The sequence below is a fragment of the Narcine bancroftii genome, chromosome 10 (assembly GCF_036971445.1).
Source record: "Narcine bancroftii isolate sNarBan1 chromosome 10, sNarBan1.hap1, whole genome shotgun sequence".
Taxonomy (NCBI): domain Eukaryota; kingdom Metazoa; phylum Chordata; class Chondrichthyes; order Torpediniformes; family Narcinidae; genus Narcine; species Narcine bancroftii.
The window spans coordinates 9,636,230-9,658,001 of record NC_091478.1 but is presented as its reverse complement, the minus strand read 5'-3'; the positions used below and the strand labels follow the sequence as shown (position 1 = coordinate 9,658,001).

Genomic DNA, 21,772 nt, shown 5'->3' with positions numbered 1-21,772 from the left:
CAACCTTTAAAGAAAGATTTTTCTTTCCATTGTGAATTTGAAAATTTTCACTTGAGCACACCAAGTGTTGTATATAAAATGTTAAAAGCACCCTTTATAGACATCCATTTGTCTCCATTAAACAATAATGGACAGTGAGAGGAGAATAGCAGAGCATGTCAAGGTTGGCTTCAATCAACTCAATGTCAACAGTATTGAATCAATGCAGCAACAAGTAGACAAGATAAATGTTATAATGCTTTATTAAAGTGCAAAAGCACTTTGAATTCAGATGGCTGAAATTTAACAAATTAGCACGATGTGACAAATTAAGGATGAATGCACAAGTTATAATCATTTTAGCAGGCTTAAAATAAAATAAATGTTATAGCTATTCAAGTTACAATTTCAACCATAAATCCAAGTGCACACCGAACATATAAAATTATATAATATTTATGCAGGAATGTGAAAGATACCATTCTCCAAGACCTTATTTAGAGCCTTAGTCACATCTATAAAAATGTTAAATTACAATCTGACTACTTGCCATACCAGATTTAACTTTAGATGTAAAAAAATAAGATGATCCGGCAAAATGTTGCAACTTTTTTGTACAGATATAAATTCAATAGTTTGCTTCTAGCTTTTAAACCCCATCTCCACCAAGACAGAGATAGATAGAGTTGATGTGGGATAGGCTTTTTCCATTGAGTATAGGAGAGTTAAGGGTCAGAAGTTTAATGTGGGAGAATGGTGGCTGTGTGGAATGAGCTTCCGGGAGAAGTAGAGGCGGTAGAGTCAATTTTATCATTTAAGGAAAAATTAGATAGGTATATGGATGGGAGGGAAATGGAGGGTTATGGGCAGAGTGCAGGTAGGTGGGACTCGAAGAGAGTAATTGGTTCTGTGTGGACCAGAAGGGCCAAAATGGCCTGTTTCCATGCTGTAATTGTTATATGGTTATAATATGGTTATAGTATGGTTCTTTCAAGAAAGAAGAAAGAAGAAAGAAGAGAATATGGTCATGAGTTATGGAAAAGATTTAACCAAAATGATTCTGATGTAGCATTTCACTAAAAGGAAGTGACATTCTTTGGAGGTTGCAACTAGCATGGAAATACCCATCACAGGCCATAACCTCCATTAAATGTCCATACTTCCATTTGTGAGCTTTACATTTTTGTGATGACTTGTAACCTTCAATATGTATATCAAATGTATTAGCAAAATCTTTATTCAAATGTTATCCACTGAAGATTTACTAAGAGTAGGTTAGATTTGGCCTTTGTGGCTAAGGGGATCAAGAGGTATGGGGAGAAGGCAGGAACTGGGTACTGATCAGCCATGATCATATTGAAGCGGTAAGTAATATTTTTAACTTTCCACCTGAAGTGCACTTAAACTGAAGTGCACTTTCTTACATCCCCCCCCTGCACCCACCGCCCCCACTTCCTCCCCACCCTCCCGCCAGCTATCAGGGAGAGAACAAGATGTCAGATAGCATTACAAAAAGAGAGAGGGAGAGAAAAATAACTGATTGAGGAGTGCAAAGATCAAAAACTGGAGAGGTAAAGTGGAGTAATATATTGAAGTAGACAGAAATAGAAAATAAGTGCAGGAGTAGGCCATTTGACCTTTCAAGCCTACACCGCTTCAATATGATCATGGCTGATCAGTACCCAGTTCCTGCCTTCTCCCCATACCTCTCGATCCCCTTAGCCACAAAGGCCAAATCTAACCTACTCTTAAATCTTGACAAGGAACTGGCAAAGAATTCCACAGATCCATCACTCTCTGAGAGAAGAAATTCTTTCTTACCTCAGTCCTAAAACTTCCCGCTTATCCTTAAACTGTGACCCCTGGTTCTAGTTTTTCCCAGCAGTTGAGTCCAAGCTGGCAAATAATAGTGAGATGTACATTCCATGCTTGCTCAGCAATACCTTTTTGATGAAGCGCACAAATATGCTGGAGAAACTCAGCAGGTCATGCAGCATCCATTGGAAGTAAAAGGCAGTTTTGGGCCTCAGGTGTGTCAAAAATCAGACAGATGCTTGAATACAAAGGTAGGGGAGAGGGAGAGAAATGGGGGGGGGGTGCATGCAGGTGGAAAGGTACAAGAGAAAGAAGCTGAGAATTGACAGAAGAGAGGACCGAGGCCTAAAAAAAGGTAACACTTACAGAAGGACAGGAAGGGGAATGGGAGCTGGAGGAAGGGAGACAGAGGGTTGTGGGAAAGTGAGAGTCTAGGGGGAGAGGGTTAACAGAAATTGGAGGTCAAATTTGATGCCATCTGGTTGCAGTCTGCCGAGGCAGAATATAAGGTTAATTCTCCAATGTGTGGATGGCTTCAATTTGGCAGTACACAAGGCCAGTACAAGAGACACATCAGTGTGTGGAATTGAAGTAGGCACTTTTGATGAACAATTAAATGGAGATTGAACCAGGGGAAGAATGGTGATTTTTCTGAAAGGAGAAGGTGGAGAGCAAGTAGACTTAAGGATGCTTCTAATGGAAGATGAAGACGGTAGTGGAGAAATTAGGTGGACGCATCTCAAGGCAGTCACTCTTTCACATACCATGCACATGATAAAAATAGACCAGTCAGGATAAAGGTTTGCTAGTGCTGCTCCAGGGGGTTTAAACTAGAACATCAGGGGAGGGGAATCAGAGTACCAGAGCAGATAATAGAGTAACTGTGGAAAAGATGTTGAGCCTGCAAACAAAGGCAGAAATGGAAAGGTTGGAAATGATGTTTGGAGATGCTTCAATTTCAATGCCAGAAGTAATTGTAGGAAAGGCAGATGAGCTGAGAGTATGTGAAATTATGACATGGTGGCCATGAGTGAGACTTAGGGGCAGGACTGGTAACTCAATGCTCTGTTTCCTTATAGATCTGATAGTGAGGGAGGGATGAAGAGGACAAGGTGGTTTTGCTGGTCAGAGAAAATGTCATGCCCGTGCTCAGTCAGGACAGGTTTTACAACCTTATTTACTGAGGCTATATGGATGCAATTGGGGAATGAGGAATGTTTGTCATCTTTTTCAATGATATGGATAATAAAATGGGATATTTAATCAGCAAATTTGCAGATGAAACTAAGATTGGGGGTACACTAGACAGCGAGGAAGGATTTCTAAGATTGGGGGTACACTAGACAGCGAGGAAGGATTTCTAAGATTTGGGGTACACTAGACAGCGAGGAAGGATTTCTAAGATTTGGGGTACACTAGAAAGCGAGAAAGGATTTCTAAGATTTGGGGAACACTAGACAGCGAGGAAGGATTTCTAAGATTGGGGGTACACTAGAGAGTGAGGAAGGATTTCTAAGATTGGGGGTACACTAGACAGCGAGGAAGGATTTCTAAGATTGGGGGTACACTAGACAGCGAGGAAGGATTTCTAAGATTTGGGGTACACTAGACAGCGAGGAAGGTTTTCTAAGCTTGCAGTGGGATCTGAACCAACTGGAAAAATGGGTTCAAAATGGCATGCAGAATTCAATGCAGACAAGTGTGAGGTGTTGTGCGTTGGCAAGAAAAATCAGGGTAGGACTTGCATGTGAGCAGTGGGGGATTGCAGAATGCAGTGAGATCTGGGAATGCAGATATTATAATTCCTTGAATGTGGCATCACAGGAAGAAAAGGTTATAAAGAAAGCTCTTGATCCATTGGCCTTCGTAAATCAAAGTATTGAGTACAGGAGCTGGACTCAGGGCCGGATTAAGGCCAACTGATGCCATCAGCATAGCCCAACAATGGTTTCCCTCTCAACCCTTCCATTGTATAACTGACGAGACATTAAGACTCAATAAGTGCTGAATGTGAAATAATAGATTAAAAATTCAGTTTTCATCCAGGCCAGACCCAACATCTCTATTAAATATAACCTATGTATATATGGGTTTTTTTCATTTATTGTGTGGGTCTCCTTTTTTGTGGGCCCTAGTTCAGCTGCATCATGGTAAACCTGCCACTGGAAAAATGCTGTGGTGCCCCCTTCCCTTAGTGCTCTCAGCATGTGCTTATTTTGCATTGTTAATCCATGCCTGGCTGAGATTTTTTGTTGGGGTAGTACAAGACATTGGTGAGACCAAGTTTGGAGAATTGTGTGCAATTTTGGTCACCTAACTACAGGAATGATTAATAAGATTGAAAAAGTGCAGAGAAAAGTTATAAGGATTGTGCTTAGATTGGAGGATCTGAGTTGTAAGGAAAGGTGGAACAGGTTAGGACCTTATTCCCTGGAGCATCAGAGAATGAGGGGAGATTTAGTAGAGATATATAAAACTATAAGGTGTATTGATAGCAGAATGCAAGCAGAATTTTCCACTGAGGTTTGGTGAGACAAGAGGGCATGCTTTAAAGGTGAAAGGTTTAAAGGGGACATGAGGGGAAACAGCTCCACCAGCGGAGTGGTGGATGCGGGTTAGATTCACCATTTAAGTGAATGGAAAGAGAGGGTGAGAGAGACAAGGGGTGATGAGCATAATGGATAGGAGGAGTCTGGAGGGCTATGGTCTGGGTGCAGGTCTATGGAATTTGGAAGAATAATAGTTCAGCATAAACTAGATGGACTGAAGGGCCTGTTTCTTTGCTGAAATGTTCAAGGGTGCAATGATTCTATGAGATAAAATGTTCATTTAACAGTCAGACAGTGATCTGTAATTCCCATCCAAGCTGAGGACAAAATTAGTGGAGTGTATCCAGCATCAGGAGACAAAATATTTCCATTCATATTATTATAAAAACTCAACTAGCTTACCAGGGTTCTTGAGGGAAAGTATCTACCACCTCTATCTAGGTTTTTTTGGCCTAAATATAATTTCTGTCTTTCTTGACAGGGCTGGTTGATTTTATATTTAGACATACAGCACAGTAACGGTCCCTTCCAGCCCACGAGCCCATGCCATCCAAATGCCCCAATTAACCTACAACCCCTGCATGTTTTGAAGGGTGGGAAAAAAACCAGAGTGCCTGGAGAAAACCCACACTGATGTGACGAGAACGTACAAGCGCTTTAAAGACAGTAACCTGGATCGCTGGCACTGTTGCGTCAACCACTATGCTAACCACACCATGCTGATGTTTTGGTGCACTCAATAACTACAAAAAGGCATGAAATACTGCAAAGCCCTTGTTGCCCGCATCGTAGAATTAGCAAAACAATGCACTGGATATTAGCTGGCTCACACCACAGTCAATGGCAGGCTATGCCTGAAGGAAATGAGAGCCACATGTGGATTGGCATTGGACTGGAGACACTGCTTACACGGCGAGGAATAACACTTCCTGCTCAGTTGAAACACACAAAGTAAAATTGAGCAAGAGCTGGTCATTTCTGAGTACCCTGGCAATGCGGAAATGGACAGCTGGATTGATGCCTGAACCAAAAGAGTGAAGTTGTTAAGCTTTACACCTCTATAGCTGCATTTCAGCGATGGTGAGGGTCTGTCTCCAAATACAAGAAGAAGCAGATCAGCTGCTCAACAATGAACAAGTGTGTTGAAAATTGCATCAGGGTAGTCAGATGAATGGGGGAGGTGGGGGGCAGAGTGTGTTAAAAGGGATTCCAATCGATAGCGTTGTGTGTTGACCAGTCTTTGACTGCTCCTAGCATCAATATAAATAAATGGTGTAGCAAACAATGATCCAAGGGGATTCAGTTTGAGCAGAGGCAAGGACATAATGGGTTCATCAATCCGCAATCAACAAGTTTTCCTTGAACTCAGAGTAAAAGCTATTCCTATGTTCTGTGACCATTTCATGATAAACTTCTGTTACAAATTTCTCAAATTTATTGCAGCATTGATTCATTTCGTGATGTCAGTCTCCTTTTAAAAGCGGGAGAAAAATGGTTGCCAACAGTAAAACTGTGTAAGAGTACCAACTGTGGAACACAAAAGTCTGCAGATTGTAGTAAAAACACAGAAATGCCACAGGAACTCAGCAGGTCTCACTGCATCTATTGGGGATAAGCCTCATGGACGATGTAAGACCTGCTGAGTTCCTCCAGCATTTCTGTGTTTTTACTAAAAGTACCAGTAGTACCCATCCATATATGTGCGGAGTTGAGGACAAGCAGAAGTTGATGTTCTTTCAGCACTGGATCATCTTTCTTAGGGTGGTCATTCCAAAGGAGGACAGTCATAGGTTACCATATATCACCATATTTAAATAGTATTGTAAACACATCAAATGTGAACTTGTGTGTGTGTGTGTGTGTGTGTGTGTGTCCTCCTTTGGAATGGCCACTTGCCTGAAACTATTTACAACCTTGAATTTAGCTTGTTGGTAGGACACCAAGCACAATGATAGCTTAACAGATAAAATCTCAAATGGTTAGTTTACTAATGCAACAGAAATTAAGGCGGCAAATGGGATCCCAGCACTGGCAGCCCTTTTCTACCATCACACACTCACCCTGCTTGACTATTCTTTCATCTGTTTTTCTTGCTCCTCTCTCTCTCCCCCTCTCTATCTCTCCTTTTGTCTGTTATCTGCTAATCTACTGCCTCTTCCTGCCATGTTTTATCTCCACCAGGTTTACCAATCACAACCCTCCCATCCTAACCTCTTTCCACTGGTTGCTCTTCTCTACATTCCCATTCTTGATGAAAGGCTTCAGTATGAAATGCCAATCATTGTTTCTCCTATTGAAGCTGAGTTCTTCCAACGGATTGTGTTTCGCTTCAGATTCCAGTATTTGTCTCCAGGCAAATGGGATGTTGGCCTTCATTCTAGAGGGATTCAATTTAAGAGCAGGGAAGGTTCCCCTGCAACTTTACAGGGTACTGGTGAGGCCACACCTAGGGTTCTGGTTTCCTTACTTGAGAAAGGATATAATGACTTTAGAGCCAGTTGGTTCTGGAAATGAGGAAGTTTTTAAAAAAATGTCATACAGCATGGTAACAGGCCCTTCTGATCCATAAGTATGTGTTGCCAAAATACATCAATTAACCTACAAACCCTCTATGTTTTGGAAGGGTGGGAGGAAACCAGAATACCCAGAGGAAGCTCACACAGACAAGGGGAGAATGAACAGACTCCTGACCGGCAGCATCTGATTCAAACCAGGGTCACCGGCACTGTAATAGCATTGTGATAACACTACATTAACTGTGCCACCCAATCTCATGAGGAGAGAGTGAACAGTCAGGCACTTTACCTGATGGAGATTAAAAGGATGAGGGAGCATTTGATGGAAACATATACAATTATAAAAGGAATGGATAAAAGCAGGGAGGTTGTTCCAATTGGTAGATAATACTAGAATTAGGAGACATGACCCCAAGGTTTGGGGGAGTAGACAAGATAGAGATGAGGAGGAACTATTTCTCCCAATGACTCTATTGAATTCTCTGTCCAATGCAGCGGCTACCTCAATATATGTATTTTAGACACAGACAGATTTTTGAACAATTGGGGAATTAAGGGTTGTGGGAAATCAGCAGGGAAGTGGAGCTGAGTCAACGGCCGGATCAGCCACCATCATAGTGAATGGTGGAGCAGACACGATGACCTACTCTTGCTCCCATTTCTTACATTCTTACTAAAATATTGTGGTACATGCCCATTGCCATTTCCTACCACAAACTTTTTTTTTAATATATTCTGTTGGCTTTTTATATTTGACACAGATGGTGGGAATTTCGCATTCGATATCTGAGAGAGTGTTTATACTGCAATTCATGGGCAGCTTTCAATCAACTGGCCAAATAGGCTCTGAAGAATTGTGTTCAAAGAAAACTAATCTCTTCTTTATTTGCTTCCAATTTAGGCATTTAGAACAATCCTCCATAGCCTTTCAGAAAGTTTTATGAGAATGATAGATCAAAAACAGATTTTAATTTTCTTGATGAAAATGTAATAGCAACTAGGAGAATATATTGAATTTCTCCATTGAATTGGGATTCTGCTACATGACCTGAGTACCTACAGCAAGAGAACACATCTGAATCCCAGGAACTAAAACTATCTCCTAGACATCTGCATGGTTGCTTTAATAATATTACCAACATTTTCATCTAAATGCCTCACTGCTTTAAAAGTAACCTCAGTAAGTACTCCATTTATGTGGTTGCCCAGGAGGTGATTTTAGCTTTGACCAGATTCCATTACAAAGCATTGCCAAAGAATTCTTCAGGTAATCTATCAGTGAATTGGCATAAATTTATTGGGAAAATTTAAATGTCTAATATGTGAGAATTTTCCTCACTTTATTAACATGTTTGAATGTCTCACTGTTCCCTGAACTTAAGCTCAGGTGTGTGTACACAGAACTAGCTTTGCACAACATTGCCAAGAAAAAAATGATGTCAATATGACTCCTCCAGACTAGGGCACATGCTACAACTAATGATTCCAGTTTAAGATACTGCCTGTGCATCCAAAAAAAAGCATTGCTTTGGATGGAGTCCATTTCTGTAGAACTATGATGCTGAGGTATGCCAAAACAAATGTGAGTGTGAGAAGAGCATCCCATGAAGATGTGCACACAAGTTGCTGGAAAATAATACAGGGCTGAAAGAAAAGGCAGGAACTGAAAGCAGCCCCTCCGAACATTGTACATCTGAGTCTAATCTGATCACATTGCAATTGTATCAAGCGTTGGTTAGACTGCACTTGGCACACTGGCTGCAGCTTTGGTTGAACACTACAGGAAGGAAGTAAAACACAAACGTCTGCAGAGAGGTGGTTGAAGTAAAAACACAATGTTGGAGAAACTCAGCAGGGAAAACCGTGTACTTTACCCAGCCAAGATAAAGATAAAGGGATCAAGCCCAAAATCTTGGTTTTGCATCTTTATCTTGGCTAAATGAAGTACACGGTTTTCCCTGCTGAGTTTCTCCAACATTGTGTTTTTACACTACAGGAAGGCTATGGTAGCAGTAGAGAGAGTACAGAAAAGGTTGGACAGGCTGAGTTGACATTCACTGAAATGTAGAAGGCCGAGTAGTAGCCTTGTAGAGTTTATAAAATTATGAGGCGTATGGGTAGAATGGAGTAACATTTCCACAGATCAGGGGAATCTACTGTAGAACCAGAGACCACACATTTAAAGTGAGAAGGGAGAAATTTAAACTTTTTCACACAGTGAGTGTTGAATATTTGAAATGCACTGCCAGAGGAGATAGTGGAGGCAGATACTACTGCAACACATAAAAGGCACTCAGGTGTAAACTTCTCCAATGACCTGTCCTCGTCCAAATGTTCATAGCATTCTCAGGAGGGAGGGTGAGCAGCCAGATGGTACATGTAGGGACAAAGGACCCAAAATATTCCCCTACACATACTTAGGAAGGGTGAGGAGGTCCTGCAAGGAGAGTTCAAGACATTAGGCGGTTGGTTGAAGGAGAGGACTTCCAGGATTGTGATCTCAGGAAGCCACATGCCAGCAAGGTTAGAAACAGGAGGATAAGGCAGCTTAACACATGGCTAAAGACGTGGTGCAGGAGGGAGGGCTTCAGGTTTCTGGATCTTTGTGCTCTCTTCCAGTGAAGGTGGGACCTGTTCCGATGGAACAGTTTGCATCTGAATTCGAGGGGGGGCTAATATCCTTGCACGAAGCTTTGCTTGTGCTGCTCTGGTGGGTTTAAACTAGATTTGTAGGGAAGTTGGAACCAAAGTGCCAGAACAGAGAGAGGAGCAGAGGAGGGAAAAGATGACAGGAAAATTGCAGGCACCATTAGAAGTCAATGGGTTGTTAATGGTGGAAATGTGCTCAGGTGCACCTATTTCAATGCAAGAAAGGTAGACGAGCTTAGAGCGTGGATTGGCATGTGGAATTATGACTTTGTGGTCATTAATTAAACGGTTGCAGGAGGGGCAGGACTGGCAGCTCAATGTTCCAGGCTTCTGTTGCTTTAGACTGCGGTGGGGGGGGGGGAGGAAGGGGGGGGAATGGGGATGAAAGGGGGAGGAGTGGCATTTCTCGTCAGGAAAAATATCACAGCTGTGCTCAGGCAGGACAGAAAAGATGTCTCACCTACTGAGGGTATATGAGTGAAGCTGAGGAATGGGAAACGTATGACCACACTCATGGGCTTTTATTATAGACCTCCCAATAGTCAATAAACATTGGAGAAACAAATCTGTAGAGAGATAGCAGACAGCTGCAGGAAACATAAGGTTATGATAGCAGGAGATTTTAACTTTCCATATATTGACTAGGACTTCCATACTATAAAAGGGCTGGATGACCTGGAATTTGTCAAATGTGTTCAGGAAAGTTTTCTAAATCAATATATCGAGGTACCAACTAGAGAGAGTGCAATGCTGGATCTCCTATTAGGGAATGCAACAGGACAGGTGACAGAAGTATGTGTAGTGGAACATTTTGGATCCAGTGATCATAATGCCCTTAGTTTCAAGTTAATTATGGAGAAGGATAAGTCTGGGCCTTGAGTTGAAGTTCTAAATTGGAGAAAGGCCAATTTTGAGGAAATGAGAAAGGATCTAGAATGGGTGGATTGGGATAAGTTGTTTATGGGCAAGAATATGGTAGTTAAGTAGAGGACCTTCAAAAGTGAAATTTTGAGAGTACAGAGTTTGCATGTTTCTGTCAGGATTAAGGCAAGGTTAGAGGCATAAGGGGTCCGTAGTTTTCAAGGGACATTGGGGATCTGTTTGGAAGAAGAGATGTATTGCAGGTATAGACAACATAACATATTTGAAGAGTATAAAAATTGCAAGAAAAAACCTCAAGAAAGAATTCAGGAAGGTCAAAAGAAAAGGTTGCTTTGTTTCTACAGAAATATTAAGAGCACAAAATTGGTCCCCTTGAAGATCAGAGTGGTCGGCTTTGCATGGAGTCAAAAGAGATGGGGGAGATCTTAAATGGTCTTTTTTTCCATTAGTATTCACTCAGGAAATAGGCACAAAGTCATAGGAAGTAAGGAAAACAAGCAGTGAGGTTATATATACTATACAGATTAAAGAGGAGGAAGTGCTTTCTGTCAAAGCAAATAAAGGTGGATGAATCCCCAGGGCCCGACAAGATACACCCTCAGACCCTGAGGGAGGCCAGTGTAGAAATTGCAGGGGCTCTGGCAGAAATATTAAAAATGTCCTTCACCAGATATGTAATACCAGAGGATTGGAGGATAGCTCACATTTTTCCATTGTATAAAAAAGGCTCCAAAAGTAACCCTGGAAATTATAGGCCGGTGGGCCTGATGTCCGTAGTAGGTAAATTATTGGAAGGAGTTCCAAGAGATCAGATATACAATTATTTGGATAGCCAGAAACTGATTATAGAGATTGTCAACATGGCTTTGTGTGTGGTAGGTTGTGTTTAACTAATCTTCTAGAGCTTCACAACGAGGTTACCAAGAAAGTTGATAAAGGAAAGGCTGTGGATGTTGTCTACATGGACATTATAAGACCCTTGACAAGGTCCCACTTTGGAGGTTAGTCAGGAAGGTTCATAGACTAGGTATTCATTGTGAAGTAGTGAACTGGATTTAGCAATGGCTGGATGGGAGAAGCTAGAGAATAGTGGCAGACGATTGCTTCTCAGATTGGAAACCTGAGGTGTGCCTCAGGAATTGGTGCTGGGACCATTGTTCATTGTTGTCTATATCAATGATCTGGATGATAATGTGATCAATTGGATTAGAAGTTTGCAGATGACACCAAAATTGGAAGTGTTGTGGACAGTGAAGGTTTTCAGAGCTTGCAGAGGTCTGGACCAGCTGGAAAAATGGCAGATGGAATTTAATGCAGACAAGTGTGAGGTGTTGGATTTTGGAAGGACAAACCAAGAAAGGACATACACGTTAACTGATAGGGTATTGAGGAGTGCAATAGAACAGAGGGATCTGGGAATACAGATACATAATTCCCTGAAAGTGGCATCACAGGTGGATACGGTTGTAAAGAAAGCTTTTGGCTTATTGGCCTTCATAAATCTAAGTATTGAGTACAGGAGTTGGGATGTTATGGTACAAGACATTGGTGAAGTTAAATTTGGAGTACAGTGTGCAGTTTTGATCATCTATCTACAGGAAAGATATCAATAAGTTAGGAAGAATGCAGAGAAGATTTACTAGGATGTTGCTGGAACATCAGAAACTGAGTTATAGGGAAAGGTTTAATAGGTTAAGACTTTATTCCCTGGAGTGTAGAAGAATGAGGGGAGATTTGATAAAGGTATTTAAAATTATGAGGGGGATAGGCTTTTTCCACTGAGAGTGGGTGAGATAAAAACCAGAGAACATAGGTTAAAAATGAAAGGAGAAAAGTTTAGGGGGAACTTCTTCACATAGAGAGTGGTGGGAGTGTGGAATGAGCTGCCAGTTGAAGTGTTGAATGCAGGGTCAATTTTAACATTTAAAAATTTGGGCAGGTTACATGGATGGGAGAGGTGTGGAGGGCTATGGACTGGGTGCAGGTCAGTAGACTATGCAAAAAATAGTTTGGCACAGACTAGAAGGGCTGAAGGGGTTTTTTCTCTGCTGTAATGTTCTATGGTTCTAAACACATCGATAGGATGGCAAAAAAGTGTCACCTCTATCCCTCAACTTCTACAAATGTACCATTTATAGTATCACTAAGTGATATGAGAATTGCTCTGCTCCATACCACAAGAAATAGAAGAGATATGAATGCCGCTAAAACCATAACTCCCTCCCGGCCCCATCACCATCAATTTAATTTAATTTAGAGATATGGCAATGGTAAAAAGGCCTTTCCAGCTAGGAGACTGCAGTGTCCTTGTGTCCAAAATGCCCACATGACCAATTAACCTAGTAACCCCATGCATCTTTGGAACAGGAGAGAAACCCACGCAAACACAAGGAAAATGTACAAACTCCTTGCAGACAGCGCTGGATTTTAAACAGGATCGCTGGCGCTGTAACAGATAGTGCTAACCACTGCACTAACCATGCCGCTCCTTCTGCCTCAGAAAAGCAGCCAACATATGAAAATAATTTCTCGAATCCGGCCACACTCGATTCTCCCTCCTCACATTGGGAAGAGGTTTCACAAATGTGAGATCACTTACCAACAAAATCAAGGACATTTTCTTTCTCATCATTATCTGACTCCTGAGCAAGCTTCACATTAGGAAAATAATAACTGTTTTCTAACTGATCTCTCTGTTACTCTGAACCCTGTACTATTTTTTATTGCTATACTATGTATGGGTTAACCGCTGGACTGCTTGCAGAACATATTTATCACTGCCATCAGTGCAGGTGACAATAAACTTGAACTGAACTGACAGGCACATATAAGAAAGGAGTAGACAGACACAGGACTACTACAGCAAAATGGGATGTTTAAATAGATATTGCAAACGGGTGGAATAGCCCCTTTAACCTAACACAGCCAATGAACTGAGCTGTAAAGACCCATTCTGTGCTGTATATTTCTGGGATTCTGCAATAATGCCAATAATCCCTATAAATGCAAATCAGAATCACAGGACACATTGGATAAATGGTTCTTACCCATACCATCATACCCATGTACCATCAATTCACTATGAATAGTTGGTACACTCGCAGATTGGAAAACTGTTGGATACAGTTCATTTCTTCCCAACTAGCCTTGTGTAAATGGAGAAGAAAATATCGCTCAGGAAGTTCTCCATTGCATCTCAAATTTAGAATTTGCACATGCCATCTGCAAATTAACTAGAAGACTCCATAATGGTCTCAAATAGATTTAAAACATGGACCCATTTGATAAGTCTTATGCACCTCACACAAGATAGTATCATAAAAATATTTACAACAAATAAGGAATTGACTCCAATCCTACAGACAAAAGATTGCTTTTAACTTATGTGGATCTGTTTAGAGCAGTGGTTTTCAAACTCCCCCCCTAAATGCACATTCCACCTTAAGCAATCCTTATGCTGTAAGTGCTCTGTGATTAGTAAGGGATTACTTAAGGTAATTTGAGCGGTAAGGTTGAGAACCGCTGCTCTAGACCCAATTATTGCTGAAATATTTTGCTTGAGAAAAATTGTCTTTGGCCCATTTCCTTTGGAGTTATGAAACCGTGCATATAACAAGTCAATTAGTTACGATTAAAACAGTGGGTTTCAACCTTTTTCTTTCCACTCACATATCATGTTAAATAATCCCTGACTAATTACAGAGCACTTAGGGATTTCAAGGTGGAATGTGAGTTTGGGGGGGGGGGGGGGGGGCGGGGGCAGTTTGAAAATCACTGGTTTAGAGATATTGTACATTGCTAGTGACATACCCTGGGGATTTTGTTTGTTACATGTGTTTTTTAGCAATGTTAGGAGTGTGGAAAATAGTATTGCCAAATGGTCTTTAATATAGATAAACACAATATTAAACACAGAATCAGTGCATCATTTGCAGGACCAAAATTGAAAAGAGCTGCAAGAAGTCTGCAATGCATAAATTACTGAGGGTTCATGACTAAATTAGAAAGGCCAGAGTTAAAACAAGGAGGGCATTTTCTTGCATTAATTAGGGATACTATTTAAACATTGTAGAAAACTGTGCCTGGTTTGAATAAGAGACCTTGGAAAAGGTTTGAAGGATGCTATTAAAGAACATGATCTTGTTACATTATTTTAGAGCAGCAAAGACGGAGATGGAAGTAAAAACATAGAATGTTGGAAATAGTCAGCAGATCAGACCAGTCATTGGAGAGGACCAGGAGTTGAGCTGAAACCATTAAAGGTATTCATTCTTTTTGCAGTGAACCATCTGGAATACATTGATGACTGATATGGTGGATGCAGACTCTTTGCATGTCTTCAAAAGGGTGCAAGAAAAATTCCATACCGTGGTAACAATCTGTGGGAAGCATATCGCAAGGAAGTATTCATGTTGGTAAGACTTGGTCCATGTGATCCTCAGGATCGATTAGCCTCATCGTCTGAGTGAGCTGGAGAGGAACTTTGCCCTGATTGGGTCTCCTTCTGCTTTACCTTTCTCCTGTGATTTGTGGCTGTGGATACTGGTGTGATTTTTGTAGGCATTAAGGGAGGGAGGAGATATTGAGCTATGATGATTGAGCCAACATAGTTTGGCTGCCTCAATGGGTCTTTCCTGTGTGTAAACTATATTTGTCCCTATTCCTTTCAGTACAACTAAAACACTGTAATAGCCTAAACACTTCCAATATTCAGAGAACAATTGAAGGAACAACCTTATGTGATATACGAATAAAATCCATGCATTCTCTGTAGGTGATGGCCAGAGTTTGCAAATGAAAATAAATGAAATGTCCTAAGTACGATTGGGGTAATGTTGTAAGTTTTCTAATTACGTCATGCAGAAAAATGTGGAATAGTTTAAAAGTTGCAAATGTTACATGGAAATAACAAACCAACTCCTTTGCCCACAGATAATACAAACGCAGGTTGCATGACGTGCTTTTTATAACACGTCATAAAAAGCATCTTGCAATGCAATTTTTTTGTTAAGTTTTTTTTCCCCAAGGGGTACTTCCTACAATTGGCGACGTCTGTGCCGAACCCGCCTGAACCGTTTACGTGGCAGATTGATCGGCTGCTTCCCAAACTTCTCCATTATCTCTTTAATTCTTGCCAGATTTGTCCTGGCCAAAATAAAATGACACGGTGTTGCTCCCATGTCGTATCCCACCACACAGTTTCGGGTTGCACTTGAGTACCCTTCAGCCTTGGCAGTGACTTTGTACTCGCCTGGGTTTAATAGTCGCCAATAGTCCCCATCGGCAGCTGCAATGAAAGATACACCCAACAGCATCAACAGGCTGCATTCATTCTGGAAATCACTACCTTCAGCTCTCATCCTGCACTCCAAACCACGTCAAGACTGCAACTGGAAGATAGCCGCCTCTTCACTGTCATTCCCCACATTTATTTGATTGCTCTCAAAAAGCAAAATTTCTGTTAAATTAATTGTGACTTTAGTTCAGAGATAGTGCACAGTAAAAGGTCCTTCTGCCCACGAGCCCACACCATCCAATAATTACACTCATGTGACCAATTAACCGACAGACCTGATATGTCTTTAGAATGTGGGAGGAAGCCGGAGCACCCAAAGGAATTCCTCATGGACACAGGAAGTCAGTACAAATTCCTTACAAGTCAGCAGTGGGTTCCAATGTGGGTTGCTGGTGTTGTAATGGCATTACGTTACACTACATTAACTGTGCCATAAAATGTTTTTTTAAGATAGTGGTTGAAGTGACTGTCAGGTCACACCTCTACTTTCTACTTGCCTCATTTATATATTTTCGTTTGGCTGCTAAAGTATCTTAGAATTCATCCAAATCTATTGTGCTTAGGCTTTCCTTAACAAATGTAAGATCTCTTTTTGATTAATGCAATTTCAAATCTGCTTATAAATTTTAAACATAATGCGTGGCACAGTTAACGTAGAGATGAGTGCAATGCTATCGTAGGGCCAGCGTCCCAGGTTCCAATCGGGCACTGTCTGTAAGGAGTTTGTATATTTCTCCCTGTGTCTGCGCAGGTTTCCTCCGGGTGCTTCAACTTCCTCTCACCCTTCAAAAAGTATGTAGGTTCATTGGGGAATTTGGATTTCAAATATGCAAACATATAGTAAAAGCAAAGCACGTCATGAAAATTAAATAGATTTCAAATATGGACAAAACAGAAATGAAAATATATCTTTATATTTAGGTCATATACAATAACTGTTTATCATTATGACTTTGGGAAATTTTACTTTATTTGATTTTTCCCATTTTGCTTTATTTAACCTAAATTTCATATCTACATAAATGATGAAAATTTTTACAGTATGTTTTGTCTTTATTTGCTTAGAAATCTGTACTACTTTGGCAGGATGTTTTATTTCCTTGCATCATTTCAGTTTCTTGCAATTTCACCCCCCCCCCCCACCTCCACTGAATAGTATTTAAGAAGGACATTGATTTTCCCCTTCTCAGGACAGGAGTTGAGATGAGATGTAGAGGTGGGTCAGGCAGGCAGGATAGAGAAACTTCATTTTTCAATGTGCCTCCACTGAGTTGTGGAACAGGCATAAAATGAAAATCAATGTCCTATGCCATTATTAAAATCCTTTTGCCTTTAAATTCAGATTTACCAGATGATGGTCAATATTAGTGGCTTCCTCACCATGAACTGTCAGCTGTACATCTGGTAGCAAAATTATCCCGTTTGAGTGTTGATACCAAGACAACCAGTATCTGTTTGGGGAAATCCTTATGTGGAGCATGATTATGAAATAATTCTTTTCAGGTAATTCTGCAACACTCTCATCTGTTTTAATCGTAAATGAGAATCTACATTTGTTAAAGATCATGAGATGTACAAGGTCGAGTCAGCATGAATATGTATCAAACATTAAGGATACAGACAAGAAGAGACGTAATTAGTGGTGTAGGTAAGCGTTCTATGCAAACCATGATACCACTTATTAAAACAGCCCAACAAAGAATGAGACTACAGTCGGATTAACAAGCTCCTGAGACGAGTTAATTAGCTGCTGGAAACCTGATATATTGTACATGAAGCTGTAGTGATTCATACTGGTGAGGAATAGCTTTGTTTTCCAAATTACTTGACATTGAATCATTCAGCTTTCTGACCTTTGAACTAGCTGCATATTTATCTGAATATAGTCACCATTTTTATCCACAGCGAATCTCACCTTCTTGTTCACAAAATGAATGATTTGCAGTTGCCCCATAACAAGGAGGAAAATCTAATTCAATATTTCTTGCATGAGTGTACAGAATTTATTGCACATTTAGGTCATATTTTCTTGAAAAAAATGTTTTCTTACCTGTTGTAATATCATGGTTTATGCCTTCTACTGAAATGGCAGCATTTGGAATTCCTCTTCCTTGTTTATCTTGCACCAAACCTTTGATACCCCGGTGGACCTGATTAAGATAAAATATCAGTATTGAAACAGATATAAAATTACAATTCTTGCTTTTATGCATCTCGTGGCCACTATAGAATTATGAAGTCTTAAGATCATGGAACAGAATATTCAGCACCATCATGACAGAAGAAAAATATCTACCATTGTCAATGACACACAATGGCCTCAAATAACGATACTAGTAATTCAGTTAAATAGTGCACATGTGTGAAGCAAAATGAATGTGCATTGTTCAATATTGGTGCACTTCATTATATGCATAGAGCTGGTGTTAATCAGAATTTCTTTTAAAAATAGTACTGTTTGCACTGGAGTATTCCATAGACAGCAAACTCTCATCAATCTACATACCCTGAGGTTACCTTTGAGTAGAACATATATAGCTTATGGGAGAAGGGTTTTTTTTAAGGGATGTAGGCTTCACAGGCTAAGCCAGTTTCTAATTGGCCTTGAGAAGATGGTGGATAGCCACCTTCTTGAGTGGCTGCACTCCTTGAGGTGAAGGTGTACCCATAATGTTGCTAGGGCAAAAATTTCATGATTTTGTCCCATCTCCAAACTGTATGCAACTGAAAAGTAACAGAGCACAGACAAATGCAGGGAAGCATTGCACCAGAGGACAAAATACCCTGGAACATAAAACAGGTTGGAGGAAGCGGGTTGAGAAGCAGCTGTGGAGGAGGGTGGGGGAAACCGTTGGCGTTTCGGGTCGAATTCTGTATCAGGACCTACTGAGTTCCTCTAGCTGTTTGATTTTTACTCCAGATTCAAGCCTCTGCAGCCTCCCATGTCAACAAATACTCTGATTTAATATGAGGCTAAATAATAGAACTTTTTTTAGAACCACCCAAGAAGTGACCAAGTAAATCTGAAGTGAAAGAAAACCCAATGCACTGATCTTTCATTTAAATTCCCCAGCTGCCAGAGTGGGATTCAAATTTGTGGCCCTTTGCCTGAATAGTGCTTGTCTCATCAATCTCCTGTTCACTAGTCGATGAAGTGAAAGTGGTGCAGCAAGTGAGACCTTCAATGGATCCTGGTAAGTTCACCTTTCACAATAATGAGTACGCTTCAGAGCTGGACCATCTCTCTGTGCTCTCAGATCAGAGGGAGTGCATGTTAGAGAATCGTCATCTGATTCAGACCAAGCTTCTTATCCAGGTTCTTAACTCGTACACCATTATTCATGAAGATAAACTAATGGATAAGGATATTTAGTTTCTTTTGGGTTTCTCCCCAAGTAACCAAGCCCTTGGAGCAATATATGCAGTTATTTCTGATTTTTTTTTAGGTTCAAATTATAATAAGCTGTGCCTTATTTTTTGACCTGCTTCTTGGAACCTCCTACCCGAAAATTTAGATTGAACTTGGGTAAATATCTAAATTTCAAACCTCCATGACGTTGCTCATCCTATTTACAGACAGCAAAATATTCATACATGTCCGCTACCATCTCAGTAAATCAAAAATAAATTGGACAGGGATAAGTCATTGCACCCTCTCACAATACCACAATATTATGAGTTATGGGTCAGCACCCTTCACTGCATATGATCCCATTGATTTATATGAAGGGCAGAAGCATGGAAGTTAAAGTAATAGCTAAAGGAATTGCAAGGAATTACTCATCATTGCAATCTTACAACTTTGAGTAGTCTATAAGGGAAATACCTTGTCCTTTTTATGGTTATTCCCTTATGGTCATTTTCATAAATCCACTTTTCCTTGCAAATTACTTTTGAACAGCTAAGGACCACAGCAATTTTTTTTTTTAAAAAAGCATATGGAAGTTTCAAATTTTCCTATTCGCTCATGAAATTATTGAAAGTGGAGAAATGCTTTAGGCCAGATTTATTTCTCGACTCAAAAGCATTTGGTGCTGTCATCGAAAATGTGGGTACTTGGAAAGGAATTTGTCATGACGAAGAGGTAAGTGGATAATAAGCTTGAGAATTAATGAGCAAATCGTCATTTCATCACAAATTAATCTCAAGATTTTGAAACCATTATTGTAATTAGTATTTATATTTATAAAATACTGATGGAAAAATGCTGTGAAGAATGCAATTTCTCAATGGCCAATATCAAAATATTTGATATGAATAGGCTGAATCTTAATCTTGTAATAAAGGTAATTAACAGAAATGCTTTGTAACAATCGCAGTTGGACAAAAATGTTAAAAAAAAAACTTAAAATAGAATCATTTAACTTGGCTTTAATTCCTGATGATATTCAAGGTTATTTTGGTTAACCCCTGAATATGTGCCCATTCAGGGTAGAAAGCAGCCTCTAACCATAACTGCAGCATGAACACTGCAAAGTACCCTGTACATTGGTCGAATGCCCAGCAAGACCTGAAGCTTGCCTGCACTGGTTGATGCTAGTCTACGCACTGAAACATAGCATTGCAAACATCCATATACTCCGTTGCACCCTGGTCAGTTTGTACTGCAGGCCTCATTCGCACATTTCACCAATTTCACATGTTCACAGTTCTTCAGTCGTGATCACCACATCAGCTAAGCACATTGCATTGTGTTCACTGAAAGACCTCAATTTTGTAAGTCCAGCTTGGTACAAAACTGGTGCAAAAAAAGGGGTTACATCTGGAGGGACAGGCTCACCAAAGCATCCTTACACCTCAAGAAGAGATGAAGCAGCCTCTCACCAGAGGAAGGAAAATGTTTACCTTGATTTATTTTTTAGATACTGGCTGTAAATTACAAGGCTAGCATTAATTACCCATGCTTCATTGACTTTGAGAAGGTGATGGTGAAGCTGCTTATTTGAAATGCTACTCTCCTTCTAGAAGAACAAGTATGTCTAAATTTTTTTTGAAAATTAAAAACAGGGGGTTCTCAGTCTTGGGCCCAGTAATGATGAATGACCAGCAATATATTTCTAAATAAGGACGAGGTATGCCTTGGAGAGAAACCTTGGGGAATGTTATGCATGTGCTGCCCCATCATACAACAGCAGAGGAAGCAGGTGCCAGTAGAGTAGCCTAGGTGATTAACCCCACTTCATATTGTAGATAGGGTAGCTACTGAACAGCAGTGGTGGAGGGGATACATGTTTAATGCAGTTTATTGGGTACCAATTATGGGAGAAGGGTTTTTTTTAAGGGATGTAGGCTTCACAGGCTAAGCCAGTTTCTAATTGGCCTTGAGAAGATGGTGGATAGCCACCTTCTTGAGTGGCTGCACTCCTTGAGGTGAAGGTGTACCCATAATGTTGCTAGGGCAAAAATTTCATGATTTTGTCCTGTCTCCAAACTGTATGCAACTGAAAAGTAACAGAGCACAGACAAATGCAGGGAAGCATCGCACCAGAGGACCAAATCCCCTGGAACATAAAACAGGTTGGAGGAAGCGGGTTGAGAAGCAGCTGTGGTATCAGTATTGAAACAGATATAAAATTACAATTCTTGCTTTTATGCATCTCGTCGCCACTATAGAATTATGAAGTCTTAAGATCATGGAACAGAATATTCAGCACCATCATGACAGAAGAAAAATATCTACCATTGTCAATGACACACAATGGCCTCAAATAACGATACTAGTAATTCAGTTAAATAGTGCACATGTGTGAATCAAAATGAATGTGCATTGTTCAATATTGGTGCACTTCATTATATGCATAGAGCTGGTGTTAATCAGTTGTCCAGGATGGAGTAAAGTTTCTGAAGAATGTTAGTCTGTGCTTACTCAGGCAAGTGGAGAACTCTCCATAACACTCCAGCTTGTCCATTGAAGATAGTTGACAAGCTTATGAGGCAAAGGAAGTTCAAGAGTGGGATCACGAAACAGGATACGTGTCCTCTAGCTCTAATAGCCACAGCAGTTTACATGGCTTATCCAATTAAATTTTCAGACAATGATGGCATCAAGGACATTGCTGGTGTAATCCCTTTGAATATCACTGGTA

The 21,772-nt window shown here is 40.4% G+C and overlaps 1 protein-coding gene across 16 annotated transcripts in view; it reads right to left on the bottom strand.

Annotated features, from left to right (window-relative positions):
• The window catches only part of cpxm2 (carboxypeptidase X (M14 family), member 2), a 172,389-nt gene that overhangs the window by 43,146 nt on the left and 107,471 nt on the right, over window positions 1–21,772 (bottom strand). For 14 of the 16 annotated variants that reach the window (XR_011345305.1, XR_011345306.1, XR_011345304.1 and 11 more), the window contains exon 13: window positions 17,737–17,836. Coding sequence is in view for 10 of the 16 variants with exons in the window: in XM_069899754.1 (XP_069755855.1) it covers window positions 17,737–17,836 (100 nt within the window). In the remaining 6 variants the exon portion in view is untranslated. Of the gene's footprint in view, window positions 1–15,426; window positions 15,678–17,736; window positions 17,837–21,772 lie in introns of those variants that run through there. The other 2 variants (XM_069899760.1, XM_069899752.1) reach the window with 1 other exon arrangement.